Here is a 13,500-nt window from a genome sequence, read left to right as displayed (position 1 = left end):
GGCGCTCCTCCGCTCTGTGCAGCCGGCTCACGGCCGAGCCCTTTGCAGCTGGCTCGTCCTCGTAGCCGTGAACCTCGGGGTGGCAGCCGGTCCAGAAAGATTCGGGGAATGCAATGCGATAACCTCGGTGAAGGAACAGAAAGGCTAACGAATGTGCCATTTTGCATAATAATTAGTGTGTCTCTGCGTGGTATTTCGGTGTGATTTATCGAGGTTGGTAAGCTGCCTGTCCAAAGTAGCCTGCATGCGTTGGAGACGGGGTGTCTCACGGACGCAGAGCTGATGTCCACCAAACTCATAACCCAGTCTCCAAGGCCCCGGGATTTAGATAAACCTCTCGCTCCTGCACCTTGAGGGTGACCAGCGCTTCCAAAGTGTGTTTTCAAAAGTCGTCGGTACATCTGGGTGCCCCAGGGTGTCAGATTTGCCGGCTCTGAGGTGCCAGAGCCTGATCCTCGCAAGTGCTCAGCATCCCTTGGGGCAGGGGAAGCTGTGTGTCCTCTGCTGAAGCGCGCTCTTTTTCCAAAGGCTTTGAGGTGCCGTGAAGTGCGAATGCAAAGCAATTTACAGCGATAGCCCACAGTTAAAGATCTTGGTGTGAAGTTTTCGGGAGGAATAGTCCTAACATTGAAAAGGTAAAATAGCCTCAGGACTGAGATCCCACTTATGGTGATGAGTGTTTCCATATGTCATGAAAGAACCTTTGCGTCTTCAAGACATATTCTAGAAGTATAACAGGTGATTTCTCCTGTTTCAAGAATATCTTCCCTCCTGACAACTAAGTGTTTGGGATGTCTCAGTTGTCTAGCACGCCATTCAAGGCCCCTGATTTTTCCACAACGGATGCTCTGAACGCATGCGTGCAAATTCATCTTTTGGCCACGCTCAGCTCTCGATGCAGGTCTTTGAGGCTCTGTTTTAACCCACTAGGTGGGATTCCCAGGGGGAAACCCGAAGTTTGATCTCCAAGAGCAGAGTCACAAGGTTGCTCTGCTACTGCCATTTTATATCAGAAGCCATTCCTTTAGCCAGGGCAAATATTATTCCATTTTAAAGTAATCTCTGTATCTGTAGCCAAATTCATCCTAAATTCAGTCTGGACGTTAGATTATGGGGAAAGTATGATCAAGAATTGTTGTACAGTTCTTAGTTTTTTAATAGACAAGCTGCTGAAAAAATGTGGAAAATCAAATAGCTCTTTATATAAGCCAAGTCTGTATAAGCTGTGCTGGTTATTTCGTGAAGAGTAATGTGAAGGAAAGCAGATATCCCAAAACTAAGATGTCGGGGTGAATATCTTTCAACTGTGGAGTCTTTAACTGATGAGAAGGGATTTGTAGGTAGACAGGTAAGTCCGAGTCTGACCTTCATAGGCGTGGGACCTGTACCTGATGCTGCCAATTGCGCATTACATCAGGAAAACATACTCGGTTCGTTCTTTGACTTAAATACTGCTCCAGGCTGGAAATCTCCCCAGCCCATATTGGGTAAAGCAGAGAGGGAACGGTGTTGATGCAGGCAGGGGCTGCTCATGCTCGTTATGAAGTTCACCCGTATCCAGAGCGGTTCCAGCCGGGTGGGGAGAGTTGGATAATTAAGCTAGTAGAGCCTGGTGCTTCGGTGAGAAGATGACTTGGCAGGTGGCTGAGGGACCTTGCGGGCAGCCGGGGCTGACGAGAGCTGCATGGATGAGACTCGGCTGCCGGAGGACGCACAAGCTGCCCTTCACCACCCCTCATCCCGAGGCTCTTGCTCCCAATCTATACATCTTCCAGCAGGCGCTTTCAGCCTTTCCCTGAAGCAGCTCCTCGGGCTTGGAGGAGCACTCTATAAACATCTGCTGAACTATCTCGTTACCCCCTCCCTAAGCCGTCCTCCACCGCGGTGCCTAGAATAAATTTGGCATTGACCAAAGGGGGGCCAGGATGACTCTGTCGCATGCTGACCAGCGTTTTCCTGTTTCTTCTTGCTCCCTCTCTCTGTACCTGCCTGGTGTCTCCTGTCTTTGAGTTGTAAGCTGCTTTTTATTTTTATTTTCTATTTGTTTTCTGACCCACACCTATGCAAAGCACGGTACAGCTGGGTCTCCTGGCTTGCGGCTGGTGCTGTTCGGTACTGTGGCAAATGCAAATAACAAAAAGAAAAGTGGTGACATGAACAGCTGTGAGGTTTCTTCCTTAAATTAGAAGTCTAACAGCCGAGCACTGTAAATTGAATGTATTCCTCTTCCGTCTAAGCCTCTGCTGCCTGTTTTCCCATGTTTCCTGGCAGTTCGCGGAATAAGCGCTGTTGGTATAGGTGCCTGTTGGTGCCCAGGAAAGGAATACAGCTGAGGATCTTGACTTGAAGTGAAATCTGGCCCCGTTTAAGTCACTGAAGATGTTTCTGATTCATTTCTAGCAGGACCACAATCTTTTGTCCCTCTCTGTTTTGCTTGGGTGCCTTTTCTTGCTCTCCAGCTCTGCCGTTTGCCACGCGATGCTCCTGGGTGCTGGTTCGGTCCTGGGCACCGCCAGCCCCGGGTCGGGAGCAGCAGGGACGCGGGGAGGGGAGATCAAATCCTCCAAGTCCAGAAGGACCAGCGTGGTAGAGCTCTGCCTTTTGCCGGCACCTTTTCTCGCTCGCCTCATGGCCAGCAAAACTGGTGCTGAAAAGGGAATGGGAAAGAGCATCCGTGGAATTAGTTGTCCAGAGGTTGTCCCCAGGGGTCGGAGAGTCGGAGCTGCTGGGAGCCAGAGGAGTTTGGAGGAACTCGGCGAACATCTGCATGTTCAGCTGCAGCTGGTGATGAGCCGTGGCCAAAGCCAGCCTCCACCATCCTTCCTTACGCGCAGCGCAGCAGTCAGGGAAGCTGGAGTTTCTTGGGAAGCTGGAGTTTCTTTGGCAGCTGCCTTGCAAAGAGGGTTCCTGGCTTCCCATAACGTGCTGCTCGGCCAGGTGGGCTCATCTCTGCTCATTGGGGAACTTTCAGTAATAATATTCAAAATACTGCTGTCTGCTGCTGGCCGTGACGCTGTTTCTGTATGTGTCTGCCCTTGATTAAGGAAAAACTTGGAATGCTAAGAAACTGCAGTTGCCTTCGTAGGGGAGCACAGAACTGAAAAATTCTTGGTTTTCCCCCAGCTAGGCCTGGCATCCAAAGTGACGAGGAACGCGTGTAAGGAACATAAGCAGACAGACCTTAGAGAAGCGGACTGCACCTTCCTTTCCTGCGTGTCTTGGTGCGTTTGTCTTTTGGGAAGAAAACGTGGTATGGGGATTACTGACTCCTGCAGCACTGGAACAGTCTTTTGGTAGAGGTCTTGCTCTAGATCAATAAACCAAGTTTTAATCTGAGAATAAGACTGGTGCAGGCAAGTCAAAGGGCTGCTGGACAAACCTGGTAGATTAGCATTTATGCCCTGAACAAGACAACGTGCATTTCAAGGAAGATATTTAATTTCCTTTGATACAGAGATTGCAATTACTTCTCTGATGCTTCTTTGTTAGGAGCATTATTTAAAAATCAATCCTAATGTATTACATAATGTGGTATATTTAATCTTTTTATGCAGGACTATTGTATTTTCGTTATTTTTTTCATGCCCTTTTGGGGAGGAAAAGTGCCTGTTGAGTAGGTTGCCTGTTTAAAGACTTCCGTATCTTCACTTTGGGCTGAATGCAACGAAACGATGCTTGAGCTGAGACTCACTTTTGTTTGCATGCTGTCAGTCACATCGTTCCTTGTTGCCATCTCCTCCCTCGCGCTCCAGCTCTGCCCACAGCACGCTCACCTTCTTCCAGTGGTTGGTGCAGTAACATGGGAGCAAGTTCATCCGAGGTGGAAGCTGATACCACCTAATCAGCTGCAAAGTCTCAAAGCCGTGCTGTTTGCGTTTCCCCATGTTTGACATGCAGGACAGGCGGTCTTGGCTTGGTGCTGGCTCTCTTCTTTCTCTCCACGTAGGCTGGTGTCCGGGCTTGGTCTTTACCTGGCCGACGTGACGTGGAATTTAGTTCTTTGGGTGCTGGTCCAAGCTCTAAGCCTTATTTTTTGTTGTTTTTTTATTTAAAAAAAAAAAGCTTCCAAGGAAGTAACATTTATTGTTCTCATGTGTTCACTTACAAAGGCTAATTGCCAGTGTTTCAGTTTGTGAACCAAGCTGTTCTCTTAACTAGATACTCCATAGACTTTGACGCTTTATACTGCTCTGTGCTCAAGCGAGTTTAAAAAATTAGGGGAGACTCCCAGCCAAAGCCAGACTTGCGGCGGCGATGAGGTCATTAAAAATAAACGCTGCGGAATAAGTCAGCGTGGGCTCAGGCCGGTCCGTTCTGTGAGCCTGACGCAAAACCTGCGGAAGTCGCCCCCGGTAGTCGTGCTGACGTCGGCAGGCTTTGGCTCCGTCTTGGCGTCCTTCCTTCCGCCCATCAGCAGAGGCAGCAGCCCATGGGTCCCCAGAAGCTCCCAAAGGACCGGCGGATGCCTGGCAGCAGCTTCTTCACATTCATTTTTCCACTCCTTGTTTGCCTTAACTTAGACTGGCGGGCATCTTCAACGTGATGTCCGTCCAGCCTTACCGCTGCTCTGGTGAGCACAGCGTGGGATATAGTAACCTGGTGGGATCCGAAAAAATGGCGAGGACGTACGGGAGGCAAAGACGGCGCGTGCGGGCCACGTGTTGAGGCAGCTGCCGCGATGACCTCGTTCTGCTCCGGCGTGTGTGCTTTTTTGTTTTTCTCTTCTCCCCGTCCCCACCGCTCGCCCCCCCGGGGGAGACCTCGGCGGCCAAAACAGCAGCAGGTCGCAGGGATCCCAAGCAGGCGTACGATGCCCTGTGGCTGTAGGTTGTGTCAAATACGGAGAACGCGCTCAATTTATAGGGGTGATGGTGTACAGACGAGTGTTCTTGAAAGGCATTACTCCGCATTTGGGAAGGGAAGACCATGGCATGACCCGCCGCAGACTGATGTGATCAGCAGATCAAAAAATCCAGGCTGGAGTTGGGCTCCCGCTGTCCTTTGCATTTCAGTGGGATTTGGCCCCCGTCGCCATCTCGGGCTGCTTCTGCGCGCTCTTGCTGTAGCGCGTCAGAGTTTCCTAAAGTGTAAGTTGCATTTATTCATGCTTTATATAAAGAGTGAGAGAGGAGCACAGAAAGATGCTGTTCGATACACTGAAATACATTAAGCTCTTGTTGAAAGAGACATCGATTCTTCAAGGTGGTGTCAGAATCGTCCATTATGGTGAAATCCCTCTCTCTCTTCCTGAAAAAAAATACGCTTCAGTTATTTTTCAGCAGGCAAATTTTGCGTGACAGAGATTTTCACAGAAATTATTGGCTTTTTGCAGTAGGCTGTGATTAAATTCTGGAAAATTGGAAGCAGGTTTTTTGAGTTTGGGGGATTTAAACTTGTCCCTGGAAAATTAAAACGAGAACAAAAACCCAGAGACTATTTTTATTGCTTTTTTTCCCCCCGGAAAAATTTCTCTAATCTACTCCCATCACCTGAGCTCCAACAATAAACCTCAAAGGCAAGCAAAGCAGGATGATCGGTTGGTGATGTAGTAATAACTCTATGCTTCGTAAGTACAGGAGCTTACATCTGGGGGGCAAGACATGTTCATTAGTGTAGTGCAGACAAACAGATGGTTTGGTCCATGCCATGGAAACCTGAGCAATAAGGGCAAACCCACAGACGGAAAGTAATTTTTTCTCCTTTCCTGGTCCTCTCCTGACCTCAGATAACAGGAGAACACAGTTATGACAAAACAAAATCATCATAAGCCGGGAACTGTGGCAAAGCAAAAGCGGTTGGAAAGCAAATACACTTCTTGCCCTCGGGAATTTCTTGTGCTGTGAGAAGCACGGAAAAAGACAGAAGAAATTGATTTCTTTTTTAAATAGTTTGTGTTTATGATGGAGCCTGGTAGAGAATTTCCACAGGAGCTGGCACGTCCCTCGGCTAGCATACTCCATGTCACCCGTTCGGCAGGATACGTCGACAGAGCCATCAGCTGCCTTCGGTGGGACGTCTGCGGCTGAGTGGAGACAACGTGAAGACTTTCCAAAATCGTGGGAGCATGGAGTAGACGGTCCAAAATCCGGCAGAGAGACAGGGCATCCTGCAGCCACTGTTTTACTTTTGTGGGTGCAGACTGACAGGCTACGGAGACTCAATGTCCAGGTCCCCCTTTCCTGGGAAATGGAGCCTTTACGAGGACGGGCTCCCGGTAAAGTTAAGGGTGGGTATGCACAGGAATGCAGAAAAGAACATGTACCGTGTCTTGAATGTCTGTAGCCTTTTTTCTGCACCAAGGGTTAATGATTTTCTTACCACTACCTTGTATCGCAGGGCAGTGATTAACGTGTTTCTTCTTCTGCACCAGAGATGGCTCTGGCCACCGCTGTGCTGGAGATCCTGGTGTTTCTGAGGTAGGCAGGTGTGATCCGTAACTCTTTAGGAGCCCTGTGAAAAACCACTAGCCCTGTGAGAAACCCTGGCAGGAGGTGTCTGTAAGCCCAAAGGGAAAACAGGTTTGAAATAGGTCCCCGCTCTCTTCCCTGCAGAGGAGATGGCGTTTGGGAGGGGCGGCCTCGCTCGCGTGCAGGCTGGACCCTCGCCTCAGGGAGTATCAGGTGTCTTGGCAGGGTTTCAGCAGGACTCTCTCGGAGCTTATCTAATGTTTAAGGAGTTATGAGTGGAGCTTTCTTCTGTATCTGTGCCGCAGTCTATAAAACTGGCAGTTCTGTCGTTTAATAACTGCATTGCCATAAGCGAAAGCTGAAGAGCAATAAGTCTTTAATTTTATCTTCTAATGATGGTTTCCTGTTGAAAGGGGTGTCAGGCTAGTTCACAAAGCCCAAGTTATTCCCTTCTTATGCTGCATAAAACCGGGGATATAAACCTCTCTCCCAGAGCCATAGACCTTCATCACACCATGCGGGGATCACCAGCACGTGGTAACGCTGCAGCTCCACAGCTGCGTGTGTCGGGTTGGGAGTCAGAAAAGCAGAGCATCAGTATGGAAGAGGCATCTTCCAGTGGCAGGCAGGAAGGACGCTGTGACTCAGGCTCACCAAACGCTGGGGACTTCAAGGGTCATCTCCGTGCTCATCTGGAAAAACATTTAGGCAAAGAAAGTTGAGCGAGCCTGAAACATGAGTTCAGTAGGAGAAAATGTGAATGGTTTTGTGTTGAAGAACTCTCCATGAACTTGGGTCAGTGTTGGCATGGTATGACCGGAAGGGAAGGAAACCTCCGAGACAAGCTGAGATCCAGACCAGCAGCCCCAGCCTGTCCCAAACGAGGCTGTCTAGCCACCCACGTGGGATCGCTCCAGCTTGTACTGCAGCAGAAGCAATTGGAGTTGAAACTGGAAAAACAGAGGCTGGAGGCAGTAAAGCAGAAGCTGTAGGTAGAGCAAACGGCTGCCAGCGGAGTGGCTGAGGCCATTTTAAGATCAGCTCTTTGGAAGTGAAGGAGCAGGAGAAAGAAGCCAGGAAGCTTAAGTGGGAAAGGAAACGAGAACCGCTTTGGGTGCGACACAGCAGCTACCCTGCCAGCCGCATGCTCTGGCTTGCAGAAGTGATGTCTCCGTTGCAAAGATGGCTCCTCTACCGAAAAAACGCCTCCCATCTTTTGAAAAGTGTGGTCTTGGGAAAAACTTGATCTTCAGCAAAGCAGCCACTGCGGCTTACTTTATGGGAAGTTTACTTGCTAAGCTAAACCTTGGTTAGGCAAAGCTCAAGCAGGCCTGGTCTCAGCTTCAGGAGCTGGAGCTGGAAGGTAAATGGGATCTACGGTACGGAGAAAGGCTGTGAGGACATAAGCCCCGCAGGTCCTGTCCCACATCACTCGAACGCAGTAGCGAAGCCATGTTCTCCACCAGTTGATCCCTTGAAGTGCCACCAGTTGCTTAGTCTTTGAAGCCTGAGTGACCCTTGCTCGTTTAATCATTTGCTGCTGAACCTCAGGGGTTTTGCAGCTCTCACTTTGGGTTTCTCTTTAGGAGCTGAGGAAAAGCCCTGTATGAGCAGCAAAGTGTGGTGAGGCTAGAGGACGTCAGACCCGTGTGGCCCTGATCTGGTTTGGGACATTATCCCTGGTTTCCCACATGGCAGTGCCACCCTGTACCTGTTTCGCCTTCCCATCTTTGCCCGCTTGGACATGATCTTCCAGGAGGCCACGTAGCTCCAGATTTGCTTTGGGGCCTGCTGCTGCCAGCGTAACGCCCTGGCTTTGCTCCTGTAAACCCCTTTAGGAGCCATTTTTACCTGCCTGTTATGAGCGTTGCGCTGAAGTAGATGTCCTCCAATACCAAAACACAGGGAAGATTGAGCGTGCCACTTAATATGATGTGGCTTGCAATGCCGGTGCATAACTCGAGCTGAGAGAAGCGGCCAAGATTTGTAGAAAACCTCAGTTTTATAATCCCCTATACAACATTTTGATTGACTTTATTTCCATCTGAATTAAGATAACCTTAAAAAGTAGAGGAAAATAATGATCTTTCTGCTATTTGTCTTTCCTCTTTACTGATACGGATGTGAAGGGAAATTGTATGACTCTTTTATTGGGTGAGTTGTCAGACTCATTAAGATTGCTTCCACAGACCTGCCCATTTTATAATTGGAGTTATGTGAATTCTCACATAACAAATAGGTAATTCATTTCTTGCTTATCGCTAACATTTCTCTTTTAATGTTTTTTTGCTTCCTTGCTGGAATAAAAGGTCATGTTTTGGAGATGTTCCCGTTTGCCTTTTTCTTGCCTGACTGCCTGCATTAGCATTTCTGCAGTAACAGACATCAGGCAAGGAGTTATCATAAACCATAATAAAATATTTGAAGATAGAAAAAGCAACTCCAGAAGTTCCTCAGAAAACCTCCATGGTGCTGAACATTTTTCAGTGATCCCAAAAGCAGGCCGTGATCCCACAACAACTTTTGAGGGTGCTTAGTTGGCTTTGCTTACTTAATCTTTGCGTGATTAGCAACGTGTGGCTTTGATACTCCACGCTCAGGCAAAACTCTCGCCGAGGTCTAATTCCCGTAGAGGGACTCGTCCCCCTGCGATACCTTGACGGTACTTAGAAATTAATAACGGATGATGCTGCGGCTGCGAGATCAGCATGTGGCGCTTGCGTTGATGGTGCACACGCTGGTCACGCTGCCGGCTGGTCTAGAAGATCCTGCAGACGCCACAGCTATGGACCCTCCTTTGATGCAGACGGGCAAGAAATTTGAAACTCAGCTTCCATTACAAAACGGTTGTGTTTCTTGCCTTTTCCCATGTTTCGAAAATGTTACCCCCAGCTGGGCTGACGCTTGTCTCTGACTCTCCCTGGTGACCCACGCCGTTGGCGTCCACCGTTCTCTTCTCCTCCCCACTGCAGCCATCCCAGAGCTTAGCCTGAAGTCCACAGCAGGGCTGCTTTGGCTTGGGGAGAAGACCTGGTATCAGTTCATGACTAGGCTGGCGATGAAAACGCTTCCGCTAAGATATCTCTGAACGGCCTCTGCAAATCCTTCCCCTCCTGAGTTCCTCTGAGGAGCTGGGGTGGCCAACGCTGGGGTAAGGAGCAACTCTGTGGTTGGAGGTGTCTTGCTAGACTTCAGAAGTGACCCGTCCTGGCTGGTTGGGGCTAGGATCACAACCGAAAGGAGCTTTGTGGGAAAAGTGCACAAGCAGGAGTCGCGGAGGGTGAATCGCAGGCCTCGGGCTGAGCAGGGAGGGGATCTGCAGACGTCTGAGCAGAAACCGCTGTGAGAGGCCAGCTGGATTTGCCCTTGCAGAGGGGGCCTTCGGCGTTCCCTCAACCTTGCCTTTATTCGGCTCCTGGAGATCAGAGCTTTGGTGAAATAAAACCTGTTTGAGAACTTCTTGGGGTTCTCAGTGAATCAAGCAACCCCAGTTTGCTGTCGTGCCAGAAGCCGCTAGTCCAACTGTGTGATAAAGCAGCGTATGTGCAAATAGTTAGAAAGGTCCCTCATAAATTAAGGCACTGCAGTTGGAATAGCTGCAAATGTTTACAGTAGAGGAATGGTTTAAGATGTGGTTGGCATTCAGAGTAGCTCTATAAAGCAACCAGATTTTGAATATTTGTTGCCAATTAAAACAGACTTTATGTTCTGTGTCTCCTGATGACAGAATTTATGTGATTTTGTTTGCACTTCATCAGTAAAATAGAAGAAAAGCTCCTAAACAGTGAATTTCAGTCAAGACGGTAATTACATCATCTTGGACATATTTATATCAAAATAGCACAGGTATATTGAATAAAAATTCTAGAATGAAGTCCCATCCAGAAATCCCGTTTCTAGGTGTAAAGCATAATCCTTGCTGCTGAGCATTCATTTTAATTGGGTGCTGATCTAAAACAGTGGTCCAATTAATGAGTGTTGTGGCAGGCCCAGAAATCTTCCAACTACGACAATAAACGTGCACCTTATGGATACAGGCAAGGATTACAATTCCCATCATCAGAGTGAAAATGAAAGTGGAATTAAGCAACTCAGTCAGAGATCCAGACGCCTTGTCGTCATACGCTAGAAGGTTTCTAGGAATTGAATTGCACTTTAGTTGTGCGAAATCTGTCCTTATCTCCCAGACTGTTGCTGGATGCCTGGAAGATGGACAGGATTCACGTCAGACCCAGCAGTGGGCAGGTTTCGCACCTCCCCGAACCCTTGCAGCGGTAGCTGGGCTTGTCCTCCACCCTGCGGCACCCAGGTGGTGAGGGGAACGCATCTCCCTGTGGGCGCTACCAAAAAGGAGGCTATACCCCTCTTAACCGCCTTTTTTTTTTTTTTCCTGAAAATAATTGTCCTTCTGCTCCTGAAGGATGTGTGTTAATGGTCAGACGCTGTGGGAGTGGGTGAGGGAGGGAGACGAGCCCCAGTGAGTTGCTCTGAACAAGTCCGCTCTTCGGTTCCCCGCCTCCGCTGTAGCACATACATGCCACTAATACAGGTGAGCATGCAGAAACGTCTTTCGTCCAAAAATAGTGTGGGACATGGGGATCCCATGCATGGCATGTATGTGAGGCTACGTGGTAGAGTCCCAGGACACAGATGAATTGGGGACAAGATAAATACGAGAAGGAGCTTGGCTGGGGCATTGCAAGGAGCGTGTTGTGGCCAAGCATGGGGAGGAAGAACCTCACACACGAGGGCTGTCGATAAGGAAAAAGCAAAGATATCTGCCGCTCACCTCCGTTTCATACCCCGTCTCTCCAAGCTGAACTTGCCTGCAGGGAAACAACCTGCATCCCCACACGGCATCTTGCCTCGTGTCACAGAGCCTGCTAACCCATTTCCAAAGTATGTTCAAGTCTGTTCCATAGATATATATATTTTTTCCCCTGTACTACTTGTAAAAATAATGCGATAGCAGTACATGACAGGTGTTGTTTTTTTTTAAAAAAAGAGCTATCTTTGAACTCTAAAATAGTTCTGTCTCTCTTTGAGAGTGGAAAGGCAAATACTATTGCAATGCCTGTCAGTGATAACGTGAAAAAGAAAGGGAGCTAAAGCACACTCCTGTGCTCCTTTGGTCCAGATGCCAGAGTTACTTCTTTGTAGGACTCTTCACTTGCAGACGCAGTGCAGTTAGTTTTACATGTGAGAAGCTCTATCTTTTAAAAAAACACACACGCCGAAAAATTACTAAAATATCACGGAGACGTGCATTTCCACCATAAGGGAGATCTTTTGCACGGTGGTGGGAAGTCTTCAGTGGCGGCTGTAGTGTGGATGGCCTTGGTTATGTCTACACTAGTAAGCTAAACCGGGCCAGGACACGGGCTCAAGCCTGACTGTGATTGTCCACGCCGTTTAGCACGTTCTTTGGCGTGGTTTTTGCCTATGCCAACTCGGATTTTCCCAAACATGAGTCAAAGCACAGGACAGGGATCCTTCCTTCTGGGCAACATGGGCAAGGCCACCCTGTTTTGGGGAGCAGACACAAACCAAGCCATACCATTTGCCCATAGGGACAGAGAACGGGACTTGGCATATTCCTTTTACTAATATGGAAATGGCCTTCTGGACTAAATGTTTATTCCTTGAAATTGAAGATTTGATTCATTAGGTGTCCTTTCAAGTCCTGTGTTTCTCCTTGGTTTTCAGTCATTTGGAAGTGGTTCCCTTACGGAGTTTCAAAGAATTGTCAGTGGGATCCTAGATGGCGTGACAGGGCTCTTTAATCTTTTTCAAAATGCTAGCGTTTCAAATATTGCTCCTCCAGAGTGCAGATTTTCAGAGAATGCAATCATGAAAAGTCTTGCACTTTGCAACAGGGGAAAAAAAGAAATAAGGCGAAAATATTAAGTGTTTTTCAGCAACATCCAGAGAATTTAAAAAAAAAAGAATGATCTGTATAACGATGATAAAATTCTGGCAGCCTCTGATAGCTTGCAAGAACTTTTGGATAAATACTTCATGATCTTTCTATTAAATCCCAGACAGATTCTTCTTGCAAGAGAATTTGAAAAAAAAAGCATATACCAAAACAAAGCCAAGATGAATTGGGACACTGCAGTTCAGTATCTTTTCCTGACACTCTCCAGACTCAACATTTTCTCTTTTCTTTTGCAGGCCATGTATATGTTTTATGCTTTGGCAATCGTCTGCGATGATTTCTTTGTCCCTTCATTGGAAAAGATTTGCGAAGTAAGTATTAGAAAATTTTACTTGAGCTTGTGTTTTGCTTTAGCAGCAGCTCTCCTTGAGAGCCTCAAAATGCGATGATTGTGTGTTTACCATTATCTTACAGTTTTCCCCGTGTTTTTTATTTAGTTGTTCAACACTGTGTGTGTGAGTTGGCTCAGCTTCATGGTTTTCACTTGCAGGAGATGGGCTGTGTGTCTCCTGATGGGTAAACTTGGCTGATGCTCCCTCTTAAAGCTAGCGATCTCCTCTTAAATAACAATTCCTGTGTATGCATCATACCACTTTTTAAAAAATGGAGACAGTTTATAACGTAGTAAAAAATGTACCCTCTAGAGCAGTGATTGCCAAACTGGAGCTCAGCCCCGTGCTGCGGGCTCCCGTAGCAGTGCTTGCTGCAATGCGTGTTTCCAGGTAAGAAGCCCAAGAGGACTTAGTGCCTTGTCCTGTGCTCTGCCCCTCACCACCGATGTGGACGTTCCTCTTGGACCGAGAAATGGCACCCTCGAGATAAGATCCGACCGTAAGATACTGGAAAAAAGATGTTAAGTTGTTCATTGCCCACGTAAGGAACAGTGGTTTGGTTCGTTTATGGCTTCAAGCGAGTCAGTTCTCTTGTGACTTGCAAGATAATAACATTTTATTTCTTGACTTTTGCATGGAAATACTGATCCATGGGGCATTTCTGAGTTTCATATGGCATTAACTTAAAGCTTAGAAACCTCCCAAGGTTCATATGTCAGACTGGGAAAGAAAAAATGCACAGGAGAGCTTAAATGTGTCAGTAAAACCTCCAGGGAGACGGAGAGATGCCGAGCTTTCAGAGCAGGGCTGAGGAGCGACCAGC

At 47.8% G+C, this 13,500-nt stretch overlaps 1 protein-coding gene across 3 annotated transcripts in view; it reads left to right on the top strand.

The window, feature by feature from the left end:
- Positions 1–13,500, top strand: part of SLC24A3 (solute carrier family 24 member 3) — a 247,865-nt gene that overhangs the window by 156,331 nt on the left and 78,034 nt on the right. For all 3 annotated transcript variants that reach the window (XM_067292621.1, XM_067292622.1, XM_067292623.1), the window contains one exon: positions 12,582–12,656. In XM_067292621.1, coding sequence (XP_067148722.1) covers positions 12,585–12,656 — 72 coding nt within the window. In that variant the 5' untranslated portion in view covers positions 12,582–12,584. The remainder of the gene's footprint in view (positions 1–12,581; positions 12,657–13,500) is intronic.

This window comes from Apteryx mantelli, chromosome 3 (assembly GCF_036417845.1).
Source record: "Apteryx mantelli isolate bAptMan1 chromosome 3, bAptMan1.hap1, whole genome shotgun sequence".
NCBI lineage: Eukaryota > Metazoa > Chordata > Aves > Apterygiformes > Apterygidae > Apteryx > Apteryx mantelli.
Note: the sequence above shows the minus strand (reverse complement) of the source record. Positions and strands in the feature narration are given on the sequence as shown.